Source organism: Lepisosteus platostomus, chromosome 27 (assembly GCF_059453375.1).
Source record: "Lepisosteus platostomus isolate fLepPlt1 chromosome 27, fLepPlt1.hap1, whole genome shotgun sequence".
NCBI lineage: Eukaryota > Metazoa > Chordata > Actinopteri > Semionotiformes > Lepisosteidae > Lepisosteus > Lepisosteus platostomus.
This window is the reverse complement of record NC_142637.1, coordinates 3,702,164-3,726,187: the sequence shown is the minus strand read 5'-3', so window position 1 is coordinate 3,726,187 and position 24,024 is coordinate 3,702,164. Positions and strand designations below refer to the sequence as shown.

General features: G+C 43.0%; 1 protein-coding gene across 8 annotated transcripts in view; it reads left to right on the top strand.

Annotated features, from left to right (window-relative positions):
• The window catches only part of LOC148639025 (3',5'-cyclic-AMP phosphodiesterase 4C-like), a 142,630-nt gene extending 119,507 nt beyond the window's left edge, over positions 1 to 23,123 (top strand). For all 8 annotated transcript variants that reach the window (XM_088622338.1, XM_088622339.1, XM_088622340.1 and 5 more), the window contains 14 exons: positions 109 to 300; positions 2,695 to 2,731; positions 3,791 to 3,864; positions 4,149 to 4,198; positions 6,762 to 6,874; positions 10,199 to 10,292; positions 12,850 to 13,022; positions 14,057 to 14,155; positions 15,061 to 15,225; positions 15,582 to 15,681; positions 16,165 to 16,319; positions 16,777 to 16,899; positions 17,251 to 17,433; positions 18,031 to 23,123. In XM_088622338.1, coding sequence (XP_088478464.1) covers positions 109 to 300; positions 2,695 to 2,731; positions 3,791 to 3,864; positions 4,149 to 4,198; positions 6,762 to 6,874; positions 10,199 to 10,292; positions 12,850 to 13,022; positions 14,057 to 14,155; positions 15,061 to 15,225; positions 15,582 to 15,681; positions 16,165 to 16,319; positions 16,777 to 16,899; positions 17,251 to 17,433; positions 18,031 to 18,540 — 2,068 coding nt within the window. In that variant the 3' untranslated portion in view covers positions 18,541 to 23,123. The remainder of the gene's footprint in view (positions 1 to 108; positions 301 to 2,694; positions 2,732 to 3,790; positions 3,865 to 4,148; positions 4,199 to 6,761; positions 6,875 to 10,198; positions 10,293 to 12,849; positions 13,023 to 14,056; positions 14,156 to 15,060; positions 15,226 to 15,581; positions 15,682 to 16,164; positions 16,320 to 16,776; positions 16,900 to 17,250; positions 17,434 to 18,030) is intronic.
• The last annotated feature ends 901 nt before the right edge of the window (positions 23,124 to 24,024 follow it).

The window sequence follows — 24,024 nt, the reverse complement described above, 5'->3', positions numbered from 1 at the left end:
TGGTATAAATGTGTTCAATTCCTGTTGTTTTACTACAAAATGAAGTTCATCCAAGGCGAACGATTAAAGAACCTCTGAATTAACCTCCTTTTTCTCTCTCTGTCTCAGTTTTGATGTTGAAAATGGTCTGTCGGTGGGTCGCAGTCCCCTGGATCCCCAGGCCAGTCCAGGCTCCGGGCTTGTCCTGCAAGCCAACTTCCCCCACAGCCAGCGGCGGGAGTCCTTCCTGTACCGCTCTGACAGTGACTTTGACCTCTCACCCAAGACCATGTCCAGGAATTCCTCCACCGCCAGTGAGCTGTGAGTACCTACCGCCTGACTGGCTGACCTCTGAACTCTAACCCTCTGACCCCCCCAAATCGAGACATGACAAGAGATACAACCGGAGTAGGCTTCAAGATTTTCAGCCCAATTAGCAGAATTAGCCAAATAAAATTGTTCGGCCTGAACTTTTGTTTTGTCTGCATAGCAGGAGCCACAAAAGAAAAATAAAGTGTCACCTTTTGTGATGTTTTATAGCTGTTGACAAGTCTTAAGACTTCTTAGGCACAGTGTAGAGTTGTAGTATACAGTACTGTGTGTTTATTATGAGCCTCAGTTTACTAAAAGCCACTGCTAGCTGTTATTTTGTAATTATGACACCATGTCTTAAAGGTGTAAGACTTTTGTACTGCATTGTTTGTGTACCGTAATCATGTGGTTTACAAGTTAAGGGGAAAATTCTGTATGTTGAGTCCAATAAAATGACAAGTCTAACTGCAGACTCACTACAAGCAAAATATGCTTTTGTTTCTCTTATGACTTGGTTTATAATCAGATTTATTTTGAAATAAAATAACCTATCAACAGTCAAGAGTGAGTGTAATTGCCCGGCCTCGAAATGCATTGCACTCACTTCCACAACTGAGACCTGTCTAACAGATGACTCAGCAGATGAAAGTGCTTCACGATACACTAGGGATTTTTCACCATTACCTACATAAAAAATGAACTTCAAGAAATTGGCTTTGACATTGCGCTTAGTGTCAGTGGCCTAACCAAAATCGGACACGACGTCAGCATCCCAGAGATAACAGACTCAGTTATGTACCCTGTAAGCTCCTATTGCTCTGTGGGTTTGGAGGTCTGTCCCGGGAGTTCAAGTGTAACCCCCCCCCCAGATAACCTCACACAGCTCCTGTTCCCACCACAATTACAACCAGGTTGGCTTGTGTCCGCTTTGTTAGAAAATAAATAAGGAGTCAGAAAGGGGCGTTTTTCTGTTTGCTTTTCCAGCCCACGTCAGTCCTGTTTCCCTTGTGTCGACAGCTCGTTTGGTGATTAATTGGTCACGGGTCACAAACTCTGCCTGTGTTTTTAAAGGGAAGGGGGCTCGTGATGGTAGGAAGCGAGCTGCCTGCTACATCAGAAAAGACATGTGAAATTATTTTCTGAAAGAACAGCCCCTCGCTTGAGTCTGCAGCTGTGAAGCTCTCCTGCCCCAGTACAGTTGGTGCGTTTTGGTGACGGATGTAGGCTCTAATCCCGTTTAAAATGGGGATTAATTAATAGGGAACTACTGTAACTCCAGAGACAGGGAAAGGAATAGGGTGTGCAGGTTACATTGAGTGTGCATTAGGGTCATCTCAGGTTCAAAAAGGGCCTTTATTGGTTCTCACAATTTACAGACTTCCCTCTACTAACATACCAGTTCCCCTGTTTGTTTTCTTTGAAATGGATTGTTTTCAAATGGTTTCCATTTAATCTAACTCGTAATTGTGATAAGGGGCTTGCATATCTAACCAGATCTGTGTTCTGGAAGGTGACACCTTTACTCGCTTCTCTGGACTAAGATCATTGTAATGGAATGACGCTCTTCAGCATCCTGCAGGGTGAAACTGAGGAAGCGAATGACCTAACGACAGTATAGCTCTTTCAGAAATGTGCATGGTTATACAAAGCCTTAGCAGCAGCCATACACTGCCATATGTGTAAAGTATGAACTTGCTGAATTGCCCAAATTGAGATTAACTCAAATTAAGACAAGTAATGCGCAGTAAAAAAAATACTTTTGAAAATGGCTTTACAGTTAAATACACTATACCAGGTATATTGCACTTAATCACTAAATGTTACCCAAAATGGATCATATGTCAGTGTTCCAGAGACATAACACTCATTTTATGTACTCTATAGGATCTGCCCAAACTGAGGATCCTGGAGGTCTGGTGTGTTTGCAGGTTTTCTAGCCTTTTTTTTAAAAAAGCAATTGTTGCTACTTTTAATTGATAAATTGTTTCATTTTAGCCATTAATGAGCTGATGTAGATCATTGAGTTTAGAGCCGAAAGAGAAAACCAACAGACACACCAACCCTCCAGGACTAATGATGGACCACCCTTCTGTATGGGAATGGAAAATTTGGTTTTGGAATGTGGAGTATGGTGCATCCAATTCAGCAAGTTCAGTCATGTCTTATTCTCCCACTTTACAAATTCTTTCAGGAGTCACTACCTATTATTTAGAGTGATTTGCAGAGAACATCTTCCGCCCAGATATGTTCTCAAGAGTGTGTCATAGCTTTAAAACCCTGCTGCAAATTGTGTAATTGCAAATTTCAAGACAAAAATATTATTGTAATGTATTTATGCATATACCAGTAATTTATTTAAGCTTGTCTTGTTTGGTCACTTTGTATTTTTTTTCTCTTCCACAGACATGGAGAAGACATGATCGTAACCCCATTTGCACAAGTAAGTCTCTAACGTGTCTAGGGTCCCATATTTCAATGTTGTATTGCAAGGATGGAAAGCTCGGGTCACCAATATTTCTCCTTTCTAGCAAAATTGTATGATTTTTTACTTGAACCAATTACCTCCTTAAATGTTTAAAATACAATAGCACCCAACCTTTACAAACTTAATTTATGAAGTTTGCTGGATGGTGTCTCATCAGGACCAAGGCTGGCCAAAATGTATGTAAGGTTTTTGTGGACTATTTGCACACTCAATTAATGTCACAGTCCATTTAGACCTCAGAGCTTTTTTATAAAGCCAGTTATTTTTGGTAGACCCACCTGATTTGGAATAGCCGATTTAGAGTGGTGTAATTTCTCGGCTCATAGCTGCAAACCCCCAGCCGCACAAGGGGGAGAATGGGGATGTGTAGTCAAACTCCTCCCATTCATCTTCCTTGGAGCCAATCGCATTTTAACACATCATCAGCTATGCAGCTGTGTTCCAGGGGCTGAATGATGATTGGTGGAGAGGCATATCACCTCTGCACTGGAGCTTGGAAGCAGCAACATTACAAACTGTGCTTGGTGTAGCTTTCCCATTTCTTATAACTAAATAATGCTACCATAACAGTCCTATATTTCCAGCGAAACCAGTTGCACCTATTTAAGCACGACATTTGCAGGACACCAGAAGCAAGAATGTGCCCTACCAAGTATAGACCTGTTCCTTGGTTTAGAAATCCATGATTTGAAATTCATTGTTAGCAACTCTTTTTATACATAACATTGAGATGGCCTCCAGCCTGACACTTAATTATTGGAAGGAGGTGCTTACACAGTGTACCAAAGCAAAAATACAAATGCAAATTAAATTATTCTAACTATAACCGAGCACAAGCAAGGTGTTTGGAACTCTGTCTCTGATGGCTTATTGAGACAAATGAGAGTGTTTTAAAACTAATGCTCAACTCCATAATTCAACTGTGCTATGGTTTATTACTCTATAATGGGCAATATCAAAACTGTAAAAATGTGAATAGGGTGTTATCTTATTTTGGGGTGTGCTGTTTTGTAGGTTCTGGCCAGCTTGCGAACAGTGAGAAGTAATTTTGCTGTTCTGACCCACCTGCAGGATCGTGTGGCCAACAAGTAAGGACTTTGTAAGACTTCACAAATATATAGCAAGTGATTAAATGTACTCTAATCATCCTCAAGCTTCTACACAAGGAACAAAAAGGTCCATTAAACAGCACATTTGTTCATAGCCAAGGCATATTAACATTAATTGCAGAACAAAAAAATGGGTGGAATTCTGTAGTTAAAAGTTCCAAAAGCAGTTTTGATTTGCAGATCAACCTATTGCGACTGTACCTGGGGATTGAACTAGTGGGAATAATGCAGCTCCACATAGAGTGTCTGTTTCTTTCCTACAGGAGATCATCTGGCAGCAATCCGCCATCAGTGTCCAAGCCCGGTCAGCCAGGTGAGAGGTTGCGATGTGGATACTGATAGTCAATGTAGCTGATGCTTTATCATCTTACGTGATTTACAGACAGGAGAGGGTAAGATCTATATCAGTGGCTCATACTGCAGAGCCATTTCCACTTTTACAGTTCATCTCTAGGACAGAACGTAGTCTGTTTCTCTCCCTTTATTCAGGTAAAGCACATGGGCTCAGTAATATTGTCAGGGATCTAAAACAGCAGACCCCTGGCATCCATGCTTTTACAATATCCTGCCTCATCACCTTTACTTGACTCTCACTACAAAATATTTAAAACACATACTTTTTCATCCCTTTTTTCCACAATTTTAAGTACAGTTTTTAGTCTGCTTGGAACAAGGCTCCAGGCATCACTCCTCAAAGTCTTTCCCTAGCCGAGCTAACCAACTGCTTAATTCAACTCACGTAGTATTGAAATCAAGGTGTCTGCCAATTCACAGGTGTAAGATACCCCTTAACCCAATGGGATTGTGGCCAGGTAGGATGGGAACTACGTTCTACTACACACCAAAAGGCCTGTTTTGTGTTTGCTTTGTGTGTAGAAAGCATGTTGTCTGAATTTGGGGATTCCAAGCATGTGCAGAATTGTTTGCCCTTTTCTTTTGTACATCTAGAATGAAAGCTTGTTAAAAGAACTGATCCTTCCCCTTTCCTGCAGGGAGCAGTGTACAGTAAGGCCTCAATGGATGTGTTCCCGTCTATAAACTTCGGCAGAGGTGCAATTCCCCTGTAAGATAAAATAGCAGGGAAAGATACGTTTGACCAGTCACCTCACCTCAGACCAGCAGTGACTTCAGCACAACACCCCCACGTCACCCCCATCCCATCCTCAACTCTTGGTCAACCAGCCAGACCATTCCCATTCATCAACTTATGGTGTTCCGTAGTCGATTTCAGATTTTATCTTGCTTGGGATCTTTCTTTTTCAGGCTGCCACTTCTTTGCAATCTCACTCTGTGCTGGAATGCTCGCTAGGGATTATTCAGGGCAATCCTTCCCTAGTTCTCTCATTTAAAATTGCTGGAAGGCTGCACTGTGCACATCATTGCTTCCAGAAGTACAGCTTCCAGACTGAGCAGACACCATCAGTCACACTTCCATCCCCTGACAGATTGCACAGCAAATGCTTTGATCGACAGTGTCTGTCAGTACAGACCTATATTTGGAAATCACTGTGCCGTTAATAGCAGCCTGTTAAATTGCTGAATTGGAATGACAGGAAGGTGTTACTGCAAATAGGCTTGAGAAATCGAACTTGAAAAAATTGACCTGTAAGCACAATGAGATCTACTGTACTTAAACACGTGCCATTATCAGAATCATTTCTGTGATATTGATGCTTAATGCAACTGTTCTTAATTCACCTCCTGGTCTTAATTGAACTGACAAGTTAAACAACTTATGAAAGATAATGGTTAAAAGGGATCCTTCAATGAATTTAAGACAACAAATTAAACAGTTTGAATTCATTCTGTTATCATTTCAATTGTGTAACTGCAAGCTGAGCTGAACCAATTGTGCGGTCCTCCAGTACCAGGATTGGGAACTTCTGTGCTAGTTTGGTTGTGTTTATGGGTATGAGAAAGATGGCTTAGCTTCACAGCTGCTTTTTCGGTGGCAGCTACTGATTTAAACCAATTAAAACAGCAATTTTCAGAGAAGCAGTTTTCCCAGAATACCCCAGGACCATTCCATTCCAATTCTGTGTCTGACTCTGCAGGGTTACTTGCCTCCAAGATGCTAAGTAGCCATATTTAAAATAGAATCACTGCATAGCTCTAAACAGTAAAACAAGCTAATCATTGCAAGCATCCAGTCTTGTCTCTCCATGGTCTTTGTGGGGGACAAACACCATTTTCTCACTGGAGAATAGACACAGGCATATTAACAATGGAGTTAAAAAACAGAAAAGAAAAATCTTTCCTTCTGCAGTTGTGCGGCAGACTGCATTTGTAAACACGGGTCAACGTTTCCATGACAACCCAAAATGGCCGCACTTGCACTTCAAAAATCAACAAGTGTTGGGTTAGTTTGAAGTCAGGTCATGTAAAATAAGAACTGTGGTGGCTTTTCTAGCTAATATGCACACACAGAACATGTTTTGGAATTAAAATAGCAAGAAGAGTGGGTAATCTTGCATAGCTTAATGATCAAGGAGACCACCAAGTCTCAACACAAAACATACAGGGGGTTTCTGTGCCCACCTGCTGGAGGGCCTCTGAAGGATAAGGCAGTGTCACATAAGCTTTCTTGTTGGACTTCAATACCAAATAACTGCTCACTCAGCTTCAGCTACACACGGTAGCAGCCTTAAAATAGAGGAGTTCTACACAAGATTGTCTGTGTTTTGCTGCCTTGCAAAAGATCAGAGGTTTAAGTGAGAGTGAAAGATGAAAGGCCTGAGGCTGTGAGACAGTCGAGTGGCAAGGGGATCACTGCCAGTGAGGCAGGCAAGGGTCTGGGATGCTGAAGCTATAAGACTTCTGGTCAGAATCTGGGGGGGGAGAGTTAAGTCTTTCAACACCTGTGTTTGTGCCCACAGAGGAGGCCTACCAGAAGCTGGCAGTTGAAACACTGGAGGAGCTGGACTGGTGCCTGGACCAGCTGGAGACCCTGCAGACTCGCCATTCTGTCAGCGAGATGGCCTCCAACAAGGTAAGACCCCTGCCCGCACGCCAGGTCCGGCTCCCTGGTGTGTCAAAGCCACTGTCCAGCACTGACCTGGCGTCTGTATGCACAAAACCACTTCATTCCTGCGTTACTGTGTGTGATGCACTTCTGAGCTGGGAAGAAATAACTAATTCCAGTCACTAAACAATGTTCCAGACCTGCTTAAAGAGCCTGGTAAATTTAGTATCCTGAAAACTTGTCTTTTCTGTTTGCAAAAGCAGGGTAAACACAGGTAAGCCCGGGTAAAAACAGGGTAAAGCCTCATGCTTCTTAATAAATGTAACCACCAGAGTTTCTGATGACAGCTGTTATTCAGGCACCATGGGCTTGGATTCACAGGTACACTGAGAGGATAGCACATTCTGGTGTGGCTTGTTGCAAGCTTACAGCTCTTTCTTGGATATACTGTAGACTGCTGTGTCCTGCATTTGTATTTAATTGTGTAAGCAGTATACAGTTTAAAAAAAACAAGCATCCTGGGTTTCTAACATGATGTTGTTTTTAGTTTTGAAGGAACTGTGTGGTGTGTGTTGTATGTTATAGAATGTGAATGAATGATCTGTCATTGTGTTGTGTTGCCTGCCTGTTCAGTCACTCTTCTGTGGTCCATGATTGGTTGGTTCTCCTGAAGACAGGTGAGTCTGTGTTTCAGGTTTAATAGGTTCTCCCGTAGGTGACTGATTCTGTGGTTCCTGATTTGTTCTCCTGTAGATGACTGATTCTGTGGTTCTTGAGATGTCCTAATATGTCTAACCCTGCTCTTGCCGAGTGCCTGACAAACACAATATTCTGGTGCTCGGTTCTGGTGCTAGACTGTGTTTCCCTGTTTTTCAGTCATCTGAAGCTGCAGTTGAACACCTTTTGTAGACTGTTATTTCCTTGGATGGGGTTCTTGCAGCCCAACTTGGCAAAGCAAGTTCCTGCGTACATAGTATAGTCCCACGTTCCTTAATCTAAACCTACTCTCCAAGGTTTTCATTCAACAAGCTGGTTTAATTCAAAACATTGTGGTTTAGTCATTGGATTTGATTTGCATAATAATAAATACATTTGAATGAATGACAGAAGTCAAACATTTTTCCAAACATATAAGACAAAGGAACTCTGACATTGACATCTGAAACTATATTCCACTTTCTGCAGTATCTACAATCTCTCTAATAATTTTAAAATATATTTTGTTTATATAAAATAATTAATTTACACCAAATTATTTCATTTCGAATTAATTTCATATTTGAATCAAACCTATAATGCAACGAATATTATGGACAGTAACATTTCCATTTGATCAATGCCCTTCTTATTTTAAAATATCTCGCCTTACACAGTATCTCGATGGCCTGGCTTTGCAGTATCCTTGTGTGATGGGTTTGGTTACAAAGAGTCCCACCACCTCTCTTGCGTTTATTCATTCAGACGTGTGCTCACACACGCACACATGAATGAGAGAAGCATCGCTATCAGTGAAAGAGTTAAGCAGTCGATTGATGAGCTGGGCTTTACAGTCAGAGCACATCCCATCCCAACCACCCCCCTCCCCCCCCCTCCTCTGTCTTCCGGGCCCCAATCAGGGCCTTGCATTCCTCCCAGCCTCGGCTGCTGAGAGCAGGCGATTGGCTGGCGGGGGCTTCATGTGTGTGTCTGCGTGTGGGAGGCTGAAGGGGAGATACCTGCTGGGAGCGAGCCTTTTCTGTTTACACATGAATAAGAAACCGAGGGGAAGGAACAGGGAGACTCCAGGCAGCCATGCATTCCCGTGCTGTGTCTGCTGCCGGACACACAGCCCTGCCTCCCTCTCTCCATGGGCGGCCGCCTCCTGTTAGTCCTGTCATCAGCAAGGCTGCTTGGCCGTGGCTGCTTGGGCACCTCGTCTTCGGATAAGCACAGCTCCCTGTCTCATTGCTCTCCTGCGCCGTGTGTGTGTGCGTGCACGCGGGCTGTCGGACGAGCCTGGACTAGACAGACACTTGCAGGCAGAGTGTATCTGATGCTTGGAGCTTTCTCTCCTTCTTTTTCCCCCTTCACGTTGAAATGCCAGAAGTCAGTCGCTTGCTGTCTGTATCGCGGATGCTCATTCAGGTAAGGCAAAGCTGCATTGCTGTTTGTGCTCAGGGTGGCACTGCTGCTCCGTGCTGTGAGGTGCATGCTCTTGCAGGTGTTTTAGTGCAGAGCTCTCGCTGGAAACGCAGTTACTACGGCATGCCTGCAGGTGCTACAGCTGAAGGGTTGCCCTGGAGAAATCAGGAGCAGATTGCCACATTGCCATTGCGTTGCTCTTCACTGTGAATGAAATTCCGTTCCTTTTGTTCTGTTCTGGTGAGGAAGGACTCCTGCCACAAAGGGCAGAGGATTTCTCTTGCGTTTAGGGTTTGGGGAAACGGCTTCATCCCACAGGTGCCTTACAAATGTGCGGCCAGCCAGTGTCTGTTGCATACACCTGGCCCTCACAGCTGTAGCTCAATAAGTCTGTTGCTGTTAAACCTGTTGTTTCAGTGATAATTCCCAGAACTGCAAGTGTGTCTTCTGAGCTGTAGTTTCATTGCTTCTGGTCAATACAAAGCAGGACAGTTCTGATTTTTGAATATATACATGTATTTTTTCTTTTTTGCTGGAAAGAATTTGTTACGAGACTTACAGTACATGCATGATTATATAATAGCATAGCTCCAATGAAGCTACATTTACAGAACAGGTAATACCTCCAATGTCTTCAGCTACTTTGGCTCAGGCACTAAGATAAGTTACAGTACATGCCTGTAGTACATTACTGAAAACTGTTGCACCAACACCACCATTAACTATTAAAAGACAACTTACTTGCAGCCTTGAATTTGCAAAGATATAGTATATCAGGCAAATTGTATTTAATGTTGGATTATTCAAGTTTCAGTCACAGCACCCTAAACTTCACCTAACCTACAGTGTGACTTGAAAAACCATGAAAAGCTCAAATAAATGAAAGACATGAAATGAAAGTCTGATTGTAGTAGGGTCTGGGAAGGGTTGGTGTGACTGCTGGGGAGGGAGAGAGGGGGAACCTGTTAAATTTGTTGCACTGTCTTTTTGCTTATCTTGTGATTGTTCTGATGTTCCTTGTTCAGAGCAAAATACAAATTTGACCTCAAAAAAAGAACAAGCCATGCTCAGCTGCATTTTACAGCACTTTACCATGCTTACAATATCCTCTCATTGTATCACTGTTTTCTTGATTAGAGCTGCTGAGGTCATGGAGCTGCACTTTCTGTGCATCACTCCAGAAGAAAGGAATTAATGTGTCTTTTTTGTTGTGGTTTGTTTCATTTGCAGTTTAAAAGGATGCTGAATCGGGAACTGACGCACCTATCAGAAACCAGCCGGTCTGGAAACCAAGTATCGGAGTTCATATCAAGCACTTTTCTGGGTAGGTTAAGAAAGGGCTCTGTCACAGAGTTAGGACCAGAGTGATCAGTTTAATTCACCTGAGATTAGCTTTAAAGTAGCTGCAATATTTAATACGTTTGAAAACACTGTGGCCTGTACCTTGAATCAAGTGCATCTTTGAAATTATCTTACCATTAAGCAAGTTATGAGATCAGTCAACTCATTTCTGGTTTTAAGTGGGGAAGGTATTTTATCCCTTCTAGAGTTTATAATTTTTCCTCAAAGGGGCATATTGGTATTCAGAGCCAGTGGTACTTTTTTGTGCCTACAGTATCTTGGATCACCAAAGGAAAAACAAAAAACTCCCAAGAGCTGTGTGACTCGATCCTTTCCAACAAGCTGTTGCCAATGGGTGCACGTGAATTGGTTTATACTGCAAATTCTTAGTTACGGTGCAGGCCGTAATACTGACACATTTCCTGCTGGTGTACCTGAGTCACAATGCATCTGTGCAGTAAGTGTCCGGGTGTTTTTCCACTGGCTGTTTTATTGAGCTAAGAGAGAAACCAACCAATGAAACTGCTGCCTCGCCACTGATATGCAGTCCTGGCTTGGCGCAGGCCAGACGGGCTGACTTTTGTCATCACGCATTTCCAGCCAGCACACAGGAGAGGCAGAAAGAGGTATCTGGTCATGTTGGAGGAGATGAAAGTAAAGCTTAGCCCTGGTCTGCCAAGAAATGCAACTTCCTGTGAGCTCACATTCCAGTATTCAAGAAAAAACGGTCTTTTCAATCGGACATAAAAACATGACACATGAAAACTGTACCCACACTCTGACTTGCCCTCCTATTGAACTACTCATAGGCTAACACTCCAAACTCCACAGCTATGAACAGAGGTTCACCGCTGATTGGAGGAAGGGTGCGTCTGATCTCATCTGATCTCACTACAAGCACCCAGAAAGTTGCAAGGGTTACTGTTTCACATGGAGCCAAGATCCTCCTGGCTCCCTCAGTGGTGCACTTGCAATTTAGTTATATGAAGTGAAACATACAGTGTTAGTGTTTAATTCTGTTGTGCAGTGTGTGGAATAATCACTGGAATATAGCAGTCACCAAACTGTCTCAAGGTCTGTTCAATTAGGATAGGGACTGACTTTGTAGAAACAATATTAATAGGTTTGCTCCTAACGAGCTTGTCAAGAGAAGGAGTTATCAAAGAATAAAACGTACATCACTCAAGCCCAAAACAGACCAGCCTGTCACATACTACACCAGACCATACTGTATAAAAAGTTAGAAGAGTTCAGTGGGACCAACTCAAAGCTGCAGCTCTGTGTGTATTGAGCTCAATAAAGCTGAATCTGCACAAGGCTGTCTACAGCTCCTCTGCTGAAGAATTCCCCCAACAGGATACATGGTCACTTAATTTTATTTCTGTGCAGTGGTTTTTCAAACATAGTCAAATACACAGTATGGCACAGACCTTCGAGTCAATTAGGATCATTGATCCAAAAACTGGGACTGGAACGACTCTTAAAGTGATCCTCACATGTGGACAGAACTGTCTCAGCCTGTCTCTGTCTCCCAGATGTGAATCATACAGGACCAGGAATAGCTCAGTGCACTCCAATCCCAGTTCTGGCGTCCTGAGTTTCTCCTTGTGTGAGAATGAGTATGTGTGAGTGCGAAATGGAAAGGGGGGAAGAGGAGCATCATTTTAAAGGAAGAACCAACATTCCTCGACACATTGTCTGTTGTTGCCATGGGGACGGTAATATTATTAGACTGTACTTGCGTCAATACTCAGCATTTAACTAATATTATAGTAGAATGGAGCCTTCACCAAAATGGGTGCAGATGGAAAAAGGGTGATCCCAGGTTTTTTTTTTATTTCTACAATTATAGTAATTTTTTGTGAACTATCTCATGCGTCCTAACAGCAGGAGGAAAAAATTGGAAATAGGTGAGACTGTTTTTTATTTCCTGTCTTAAGAGCTGTATATTGCGTAGATCCTAAAATGATATGTATTCCTGATATAAGTCATATTCCCATCCCTTCAGATTAGGCTAGATTTTTGTGTCTTCCCATAGAATGTCCTGCTATTATTTTGTGTAGTTAGATTGAGTAATTTTGCCGTTGGTCAGTTTGAATATCATCTGTTGTGATCTGGCTTCCACTGATCTGACAGTGTGGATAAGATCACAACGTACAGCTAACAAACTGTACAAGAATCCAGGCACAGATCTCTCAGACTGACGTAGTGTGCAAGTCTTGTATATTACGCCGATGTGAACGGCCTGCTTTCTCTTTGAAGCAAGGGCTACTTCTGACAAAAGTAAAGAATTCTTCTGAATTACGTCTGAATGATGTGACTCCCGAAAAGGAAGCACAGGATGAGATCTAAAGTTGAACAATATTTGTGAAAGTGATGGTGGACGTTGGTGAGGTTTCTTGACGTGTCTTTTTGGATTGCCATTAGCCTCTGCTTGTCGTCCTCTGTACGCAATGCAAGCTCAGGAAAACAAAACATCTTGCCTGCCTGGGTTTTGTTTGGCTGCGGTGTCACTCAGGGCTCCACCTGTCTCGTTCCAGACAAGCAACACGATGTGGAGATTCTGTCCCCCACGCCCAAGGAAAAGGAGAAGAAGAAGAGGCCGATGTCTCAGATCAGCGGGGTGAAGAAGCTGACCCACAGCTCCAGCCTGGCCACCTCCAGCATCCCACGATTCGGGGTCAACACTGACCAGGAAGACCCCCTTGCAAAGGCACTGCGCTTATTGACTTCTCTCGGGTGATGCCCATTCTCGGTGTTCATTCTTACCCAAACTGCTCACCTACTGTAAATGTGAACAATAAAATAAAGCTTGACTTCCGTTTGGCACAGTGGCATAGTGGGTAGCACTGCTGCCTCACAGATCGATAGTCCTCGATTTGAATTCAACTTGGAGTGCCAGTCTGGGTGAGGTTTGTATGTGATTCCTATGCTTGCATCAGTTTTGCTCTCACCAATCAAAGACGTGCAGGATAGGATCTACTGGCTTTGGGACTGTAAAGGGATTTCTGAAGTGCTTCTCTGTTCCTTAAAGTGAAAAGAAAGAGTTTTGTGTTGGTATTTTCAGTGTTCTTGCAGCATCACTGCAATTTAATAAGAACGTAAGAACAAGAGATGACGCTTGTTTAGTGGAAAGTATCTCTTTGCATCCTGCTGATTTTTGCAGCAGCTCTTTAAAAGGTAATCATCCCAATTGTGTCTGGGCCATTTCTATGTTTTTGGTTTGCCAACATTTAGGACAAGGTGTAGCTCCAGACAGATTGTCTTTCTTTTGCAAAGCAGGTAGCAATGCAATTGAATGACTGTGACCTCCCTGGAGTGATAATAATTGTTAATTTCCAGACAGCAATGTATAATAATTGTATAACCAGAAATCCTTTGTTGTCAAGCATTGGTGAGCAAATGAGGAAATCGGCATGATTGGAAAATGCTACTGGCAGCTTTAAAACTGGGCACACGGGACAGAAATAAACCCTGAAAATGGGCAACTCTCCTTAACATCAGCTGATAGTATGAGTATGTCTCTACCTGGTCTGTTCGCTCTTGACTGGGGGGCTTTGGGAATAATGATTATACAGCCACAGGTTAACACTGGGGCTTAGTGGGCTAGAATAGTTTTGGCAATTGTTCAGTTTTATTTGGTGGACAGGAACCTGTTTGAATGGACAAATAAAGAGGAAGTGACTGTTTTCACATTAGTGTGTCACTGTCTTTTGCTCAGTCTTTTTGCTGTTTTTTTTTTTCCAGGAAATTGAAGATATCAACAGATGGGGCTTGGATATTTTTAAGATAGCGGAGTATTCTGGGAACCGCCCTCTAACAGTGATGATGTACACTATTTTTCAGGTATGGATTTGTTGTTGGTTACAAACGAATTAGAGATGGTTACATCTCATCATCCACAGCCTTAGTAACCTAACCTAACTTTCATTCCTTTTTTATATTATTTGAACTTGTCGTTTGTAGAATCAGTTATTTGCAACAATTTACCCAGGCCTTAATTATTGACACTTTAAAGACATCAATACAAACTGAAAGAGTGTGACTCCAGTACCATGAATCGTTAAAACCCCCGTTGGTTAACACCATATATTAGCACTCATTCCAACCTACTGCACCTCTGAAAGTTTCAGCTCATGTTTCAAAAATGCAGCTTTCCCAAAACAGTGCAACATGCCACACACATAGTTTTATAAATAACATTTAATTATCTAAATTCAAAACAACTCTAGTTCTCCCAACAACTAACTCAGCTGGTACACTACTGGGGTAAAAACCATATAGGTTTGAATTTACTGTGAGCTAAATATATCATTTTAAGCTTGTCTTTTTTATATTTGAAGCATATTAATTTCACATGTACTAATACTACGTTTATTTTGGATCTGTTAAAATTCTGAAACATTCCTGGATTCTGTTTGAAAATTAGATTTATGAAACAACAGCAGCAGACAGGAAAATAACATTGCTTAGCAGTTTGAACAATTTTGGCCTTAGCAAAGCTGCAGACTCTTATACAAACAGAGACCAGGTGCTGGATATTTCTGGATATTTCTTTTATCTCATTTTACGCAAATAGGATATAAATGGAATATACGATTATATCCATATACGGCGCAAGTTTTCACTTTCATGCTTTAAGGCCATGACTTGTACAAGAGTGTGCAACTTGTGAAGCCTGACGCAGATCGAGGCAGTCTTGTCTCCTTCCGCGGGTTGTGATTTAAGGAAGGGTGTCCTGTTGTGATCAGGAAAGAGAGCTGCTGAAGTCCTTTAAGATCCCAGCGGACACGTTCATCACCTTCATGATGACCCTGGAGGACCACTACCATGCTGACGTGGCGTATCACAACAACATCCACGCCGCGGATGTGGTGCAGTCCACCCACGTCCTCCTGTCCACGCCAGCGCTGGAGGTGAGCCTCAAACAGAAACCGCAGCCATTTATACCACAGCTCAGTCTCAGTGCTCATATTTCTTCAGCCTTTGAATTTTATTTGCGTTTCATATCTAACCAAATAATAATATAGTCAAATAATATCATTAAGAATAATTTTAATAGATTAAAACAGAAGTTTAAATTGCCTTGAAATTAGTCATCTTTTTCCCCCAGCATTTGTGAATCAACGATGAGTTTTACTTTTACATTGTGCTCAGATAGATATGAAAACATACTAGTACACTGCAAGACAGTTCCCTGGACATTTGCTCTGAGTTTTGAACGGAGGCATTGTGTGCAGTTCTTTCTAACACAGATCATTGTCTTTTCCAGGCAGTCTTTACTGATCTAGAAATCTTGGCTGCTCTTTTTGCCAGTGCCATTCATGATGTGGACCACCCTGGCGTGTCCAATCAGTTTCTCATTAACACAAGTGAGTGGCCTCCTGTGGTGGGGAGGGTGCTTCTTTGTCACTTCTGCTAACAAACCATGCTAATGACAACTGTGTTTCCTAGTTATTGTTGAGAACTATAGTGGTTGGGTCTAGCTATTAATCCTGTGAAACCACAGCAGGTTGACAGAGCTTGACCTTTGTTGAAGCTGCACAGTAATCTCAACACATGCCAAGGTGCTGCTTTATGGTTAAACCCTATGATTGTCTGGCTTGAAGCAGCACAGGGCCAACGTACAAGTTGTGTGCGTGATACTACTCAGTGATGGTAGTTGGCTGTTGATATATTCCACTAAATAGAGTTCTAGGCAAAGAGCCATAGGAAAATCATTACAAACAAGCCTTTGGACAGCTACCTTACAGCATGTGTCCAGCCTACTACTGAACTTAAGCTTGGGCGCTGGGTGTCCTTCTCCCTGGTAGTCTTCCCTCATGGGATTTGTGGTTTGCGTGTCTTGCTGACAGACTCAGAGCTGGCCCTGATGTACAATGACTCCTCCGTCCTGGAGAACCACCACTTGGCTGTGGGCTTCAAGCTGCTCCAGGAGGAGAACTGTGACATCTTCCAGAACCTGAGCAAGAAGCAGAGGCAGTCGCTGCGCAAAATGGTCATTGACATGGTGGGTGTGAGCAGAGGGGGCTTAGCACCAGGGTAGGACAGGGGGGACTCAGTGAGTCCGGGATTTAGAAAGATGGCGAGGAAGAGGCTAGCATAGGATTAGTTACACTTACTGTATCCATTTCAGGATCTTAATTTCAATCAGTTCTTTTTCAATGAAGTGATTGATTAAAAATCTATTTAGAAACGCATTAAGAAGCTCAGAACTGCCATCAGTTCAGTCAGTTTTTTTAATTTTTTGTTTCTTTTTGTCAGTAACCACCACCTCAAAGCCATACTAGTATATTATAAACAACTGCATTAGAATAACACCACCAAGATCAGGATCTAGAGTTTTACATTGCAAGATGCTGATAAAATTAATACATTTTGAACTACAGATGTGATCATGACCAACAGTATAGGATTCCCCCCCCATCTAAATGCCACAAAAGCCAGTGTTATCGTCTCATTTGCAGGTACTGGCCACTGATATGTCAAAACACATGAACCTACTGGCAGATTTGAAGACAATGGTGGAGACGAAGAAAGTGACGAGCTTAGGAGTGCTACTGCTGGACAACTATTCCGATCGGATTCAGGTTAGAAACTGGGATACAGGGGAAAAAAGATCATATTGATGATACATGGGCTGAATTTGAGATTGGGGAAAAAATATCACGGAAATGTGGAACTGGCTTCTCCAGGGTATGACGGATATCTTTTTCCAGGAAATATCTTTTTGTAGACATTAAAACTGAAGTAATCAGTGTGAATGATTTGGAGTGTCGAAAACAGGCAAGAGAATGTGTGAATTTGTGTGAATGTATGCCTGAATTGCAGTTGTAGTTGTGGTTTAGGGATTTGTTCCCCAAGCGGTTCACCTAGCCAGGGCTTGGTGATGCAGATCCACTCCGCCCTGCCTTCTCGACTCAGGACGGCTGCTCTTCCAGGTTCTCCAGAACATGGTGCACTGCGCTGACCTCAGCAACCCCACCAAGCCCCTGGAGCTGTACCGCCAGTGGACTGACCGCATCATGGTGGAGTTTTTCACGCAGGGAGATCGCGAGCGGGACAAGGGAATGGAGATCAGCCCCATGTGTGACAAGCACAACGCCTCCATTGAGAAGTCTCAGGTACAGCAAGGAAACAGGCCATCAAGCTGCTTTCTTTACTGCTTGGTAGTCATGCTGTCTACTTATTGGTTTAAATCCTACTGTTTCCTCTTGCCTAGCTAGCACGAGCTCTTCCAGCTTGTGCAAGCCTTATCATTTTATTATATTATCTTTTTGTTTGTACATGATTCCTAATTCCCATATGAAGAATTCACGTATGAGTCACCCTGAATAATGGCGTCTGTTAAAGCAAGTATCGATGAATAATACAGCAGCTAATAACGGCCAGGTCACCTGTCCCACCAATTAACAGCACTGTGATACAGTGCATTTCCACTCCTGTTCCTCTGGAGGTCCTGATGGTATCTATAGCAGAGTGGAACCAACAAGCCTGGCTGGTGTTTTGGTGCAAATTGCTTAAGAACATTGCTAGAAGGAACACCTTGCAGACACACTGGCCCTCCAGGACAAGGGACCAGGATTAGACAGCCCTGATTTAGAGCGTTAAGAGAAGAGTTGACCTCTCTTCTGTCATGCTCAAAGGAATCTGAAAAAAAAGATAAGTAGTGAACTCTCAGGAAAAAAGACAGCCACGATGACCCTTTCATCGTTTTCCAGGTGGGCTTCATCGACTACATCGTCCACCCGCTGTGGGAGACCTGGGCCGACCTGGTGCACCCCGACGCTCAAGAGATCTTGGACACCCTGGAGGACAACCGAGAGTGGTACCAGAGCATGATCCCTCACAGCCCCTCCCCTCCCCCCGAGGAGAGGGAGAAGGAGGGAGTGACCGCGGGAGACAAGTTCCAGTTCGAGCTGACTCTGGAGGAAGAGGGGGAGTCAGACAGTGAGAGCCCCACGGAGGACAGCAGTGGGGAATCTAGGACTGTGGGCTCTGGGGAGTTGAGCCAGGACTCCCCCAGCCGGGAAGCCTGCCCTGGTCTGGACTTCTCAGCTAAGGACAATGCCAGAGCCCCGACGAACACTCCTGTTCAGAGCCTGGCGCAAAGGACGTTGCCTGGAGACAGTTCTCCTGAGGTGGACATGAGCCCTAGCAGGGGAACAAGCATAGAAAACAACGAGCTAGACCAAGAAGGGAACGTGACGTGCCTTCCACTGGGTACATAACAAAAGAGAGATGCACTTTTGTTTTTTTTTAACTTTTCCCATTTGCCTGGCTTGCAGTAGTGGTCTTAATGGTAGCGGAGAGGTTAAGGGGGCTTCCAGCACTGTCTGTCAGGCAGACAGCAGTAGCCGTACACTGGAGTTGCTTCTGAGACAACACCATGTCATGGATTGTTGTACTTGATTTTTCCTACCGTCACGAGGAGCGAGCAACACCAGAAGAATTCTAGTTTTTGCCAAATGCTTCAGTTGTTGTTGTTTTGTTTTTTTCAGGGTTGGGGTGGGGGGTAGGGATGGGGGCTTTTGGATTTCGGGAAAAGCACCTCGGCACAGAGAAGGATCCAATGGCCACTGCAGCTTCCGTTCGGCCTGCGGTTTGTGCCGTCGTCGCGGAAACGGCATCAGGCAGACCAGCTGCTGCAAGGCCTACTGAGAGACAGAAAGGAACTACAGAAAGGAACTCTACCAAGAAACGTCTTCCTTTGATTGACTGTATTTACCATTTGTAAGAAGACAGAATAATAACACAGGGTCTCGGGACTTTTGTACCAAACATTAAGTGAAAGTTTATTTGACTTTTAAAGAATAATAATCGATATTTGTTTTGCCTGTTCGTACCTCATACTCCTCTGTTTTGAACATTTGGAGAACACTCACTATTACTTTGCCTACGGTTCTACCAAATACATACCTGAACAGTATAAACACCCCATTAACATTAACCTCAGGGTATGAAGGAGAGAGAACAACAGATTTCAAATGTAGCAAAGACATCTTGGGTATCCCTGCAAATACAGATGGGCCCGATATGCCTTATAGATCTGTGGCACATGAGCTTAATTTGGCTCTTTTCTTTTTTAACTTTTGCTCAACAGTTTTCCACCTTTAGAGGACAGGCCTTTCCAAGGCTTCTGTCATTCTGGGCTTGTGATCCCATATGTGTTTGTTTTTTTAGGTCATATTTCAACAAAAAAGGCTGAGTGAGAAGGGCAGTTGTAACGATAAGTTAAAGAAGCCTCACTAGGTACAGGAAACGAGGCCTGTGGGTCCCCAGGGATCCGGATTTTGTTGCCGGTCTGCAGTCTGTTTCAGTTCAGCCTTGAATCAAGCTGGTCTTTTCATTTTCAACAAATTCCTGCGCTCGTCAGTTTTAAACCAACACACAGCAACAAAACACTTTTAGTGTAAATAAGTATTTTACTAAATGTCAGAAGTGAGAGGTTTATATTGCCCTTGTTACCTCCCAGTGCCTAAACCTCAGAACACACAACGTTACGGATAAAAGGACACCAACTGGCCTGTCCAGCTCATTTGGTTGCAAGGTCAATTGGTCTAAACGATTACGTGGAAGATGCCTGCGTTGACGCCAGAGGTGCGAAAAGTTGTAAGATTGTAACCAGCAGCCAGGGAAAGCCATGATGTGCAAAAACTGCACATGTTTTGTGATAGTGTTCTTCGTACCAGCAGTGGAATAACATAGCTCCCCCCCATGGTCAGTCACTTACTGAAAAAGTCATTGAAGATTCTCGAATATGTTGACAGTACCGCCCCCTTACCACTACCAAATACGCACCAATTTCTCAAATTCACTATATTAAAAACTAATCACCCCATTACTTATGAAAGAAGTTAAGAAAATCCAGTTAAGAGTTAATGGTCCCTCTTAATTCTTTCCTGCTGGTCTTATTGCAGAACACCAGCAAAAAACATTGCATCATGGTCTTCATGACCAGAACTGGGATACCCCTGTTCTAGATAATTCATGCCACAATCCTTCAAAGATTGTGCTTTCAATGTGATTGACATTCCAATGATCCAGGGAACCTCTGTTCTTGTTTTTAAGCCAGGCATTTATTCATTTGAGGGCTCTCTGCTGTAACCATATGAAAGCCCACACATTTTTGATCTTATAGGGAGCAGGTCATCCTGTGTACTGCATACCTCTTCCTAGTTTTAAAGTAAAAAGCTTTAGAAACGGCTGGCTCTGTCCAGACACATGCTGTCAAAACTCTTTCTAAAGTATAGTGTATGGTGTGTGTGTATACAGACAACTGCTGAATGTTTGGCGCCCCCTGTCAACATAGTGTGCAGCTGCACCCAATTTAAAATTGTATTACACCATCATGTATTACATGTGCTTATATATTGGTGTTAATATTGATAAGGGAATATTGATAAAGGAAATGAATTAAGAGAATGTAGATTATTTCATGGGAACACTACCTGCCCTGCAAATACCTGGCTAGTGGCAGCAAGCTGTCAATGGAACTGAGCTCTGCAGTGAGACAGAAAATATGACCTGGAAAAATTCGAATGCTCTTAAGTATTGCATTTCACATGAGGCGGTTCAAGGGCTACATACTGTAGATGCGTTATTGCCAGTAATGCAAACCGATAAATCAGATCAAATGCCTAGAGCTGTAGAATCCTAGTATCCACTGGCTTGGAAGAAAGGTCTGTTTAAAATTCTGTTTTACAAAGCAGCAGTGAGAGAAGAGGTAGCGTAGCAGGAATATTATGACATTCATAATATATCAGGATCCAGTGTGTGTCAGGGGCCGGTCAACAGGGATACCCCGTGTTTCATACCGAGACGTCAGTCCTCTGTGCTCAGCGAGTGCCGTTCTTGTGATGCCGTGGCGGTCTGTAACGCGGTTTGCTTTGCTCTAATCTAAAGCTGTCGCCACGCGTCTGTATGCCGCCGACGCCTCCGCGGCGCTGCTGGTCGAGGACCGTCTCCCTGGATGGCGGCTCTGTTTTCAGGCCGCCTCAACGATAGCACTTTACCCCCCCTCTCCTGCCTGACCGCCCCCGTCCACCTAGAAGGGCCCGATCCAAACGCCATTCCCACGGGAGGTTGGCCCACATCTGGAGCCTCCAGATGAAACACTCGGCCGTCACACTAGGCAGCAGAGCCTGAACAAGGAGTTCAGGAGTTACTCTTGCCACCTGAGAAACAATGCCCAGATAATTCAGCCGCCTTTGTATTTTACGAGGCGAGGCCGAGTCTGAACTTAAGGTGATGAACTGGGAGCTGTGTAGCAACCCAGCTCTCTGTTACCCTCCCGTCTGTGGTCAAACACTCCCTGTGCAAACATGATGGGGTTTATGAAGCCACATGGCTGAAGAAGGCAACTGTATCACTGAAGGATGTGCGTGCACTTGACTTCTTCTACCTATTCATTTGCCAAATAGCTGCTATTTTCCATATACTGTAGCTGACCGTATGTTTGTACAAGCACGTACACATGGGTGAGGAATACGTCCTTTATTTCATGGTTTTATGTCTTGCACAGGGACACCTCAAAAGACAGCGCAGGTTCCAGGCCAGCATGACACAACATGCTTTGGAAATTCCATTCCAAAAGATCCACAGATCCCTCCCTTGGTGACAGTGGATCCTTCTGTACTTTTATTTATTTTTGCATGAATATGCCAGATGACTTTATAAACAGGTGGTAAACAAAGCCTAGTGTCCCTTTGTTTTTTACTGGCTGCTGTATAAATACTGGGGTGCCATCTTGTCTTGTCACTATCGCGCAAACCATGATAACAGCAGCTTGTACTACATTGTGCATCACAGCACATGGAACAGGGTTTATCTAGGCTGTACCTGAGCCAGAGGGAAAGTATTTTTCCAGGGTGATGTGCCATAAACACAGCTGTGAAGAATGCCATGGTGAACTTTCCTAAACGATGGCCCTGCTGCACATAAAATTAATTTGCAAATTGCAATTGAGTTGTCAGGGAGAAGCAGGCAGTTTGCTTTCCATGAGGCTTAATGGAAAGGAAACATCAATATGAGATATTATATAATAATATGCAGTAGATCACAGTATTATAAAATATATGCTATGTATTAAACTGTATCCTAACCTAGACCTCAGAAACTGTGCTGAACACATGGAGGTCAAATGGTCTCTATACCAGCTGGAAAAGGTGACGGGTCGAGACCTTTGTGAAAAGATATTGGAATTGGTAAGCAGCGCCAATCTGATGAGCACTTAGGCTTCTTGGGGTCTTTAGCAGAACCACCTCCCTTCCTCCCCATTGGAAACTGTGGGTGTCTGGTGTCATGAGTTTCCTCAGTCGAGAGCAACAGCAGCAAGAACCTCCCCTTCTCAGTTGCTAACACGTTTCACAGTGCCATGCAAACGTCCCAACATTGAGCCCAACCTCCGTACTGCATTACTGTATGATTTTATTTCCTTGTACATTCTGTAAAGTTTGCTATTTATTCTTTGTACGTATCTCTGATATATGAAGTGCTATGCGGAGCCTCTGTCTCTTGTACCGGAGCCCAAGGATTCAAGTGTACCTTCTGAAAGAGGACCAGGACAGTTGAACCACTACGACGAATGTTTACCATTTTTAAAAAAACCAAAAGACTCCAGGATTCAGGTTGCATATGAGGGAATAGCACTGTGTTGTATGTGAAGTCCTATATATATATATATTTGTTTTGTTCAGTCTGAATTTACTGCAGTCTAGACAATCCAAACACCAATGTTTACTACTGATTTGTATTTCTGTCTCACCTGATGACTGTACACGTCCTCTTTGTCATTAAAAACAAGAAGGGTCAAGCTTTTTGGCTCGGCGTGTTTTTATCTTCTTGTGTTCCCTGACACCCTCATGCATCACAGAAAGATCTTGCCAGAAGTATTCCCATTGCTGATGGCTTCAATGTAGCAGAATACTAAGTTTGGAGTTCTATAGAAATACAGGAACTTACAGTACACATGATAATCCATGTAAAAGTACAAAGGAAATGCACTATTCATTGAAACATTTTATATATAAATATATTTAAAAAAAATACAAGGTAATCTTTGTCTTTCTTGCACCCGTAAATACAATATGATATATTAGACTAACCTTATTTAAGAATTCTGGAGAACTGCAAGAGTCCAAGCCGCAAAGTAACCTTCCTTAAAAAGTCTCGAACTCAAACGTTCAGACACAGCAAAACTCACAGACTGAAATGAGACGGAACAAAGCGCTTAGCTACAATTACTGCAACAGTTTGTCAGAATAATTGTTGTAATGTTAGCATCGAGATATGTAAAAATGAAAATCCCCGGTTAGGGTACTTGTAATATAAAGTTTGTTTAAAGAAATGGTACCAATGTGCATACTAGTTACAATCTCATTTTATTTCCTCGAGATGTCCAGCTGTTAAAAAACAGTGACGCAAAGTGATCAAGGTACTGTAGGAAAAAAATCTACACCCAAGGTCGAGATTGCAGAGCGTGGGAGACATCTAGTGTTGATACTGTATGTAAAATAGACACTTTTGGTAACAATACAAAAAAGTTATTTTAACATAAGATATTTTAACAGTACGTTTGAAAACTAGCAATTACTCGAACGTTGACAAATTGTAAAGTGATATGTCAGATTGCATCCTGAACAACTCAAGACAAAATGGACCGACGTCCTTAATTTGAACCAATATTATGTACCGATTGGTTTGATTTGAATAAT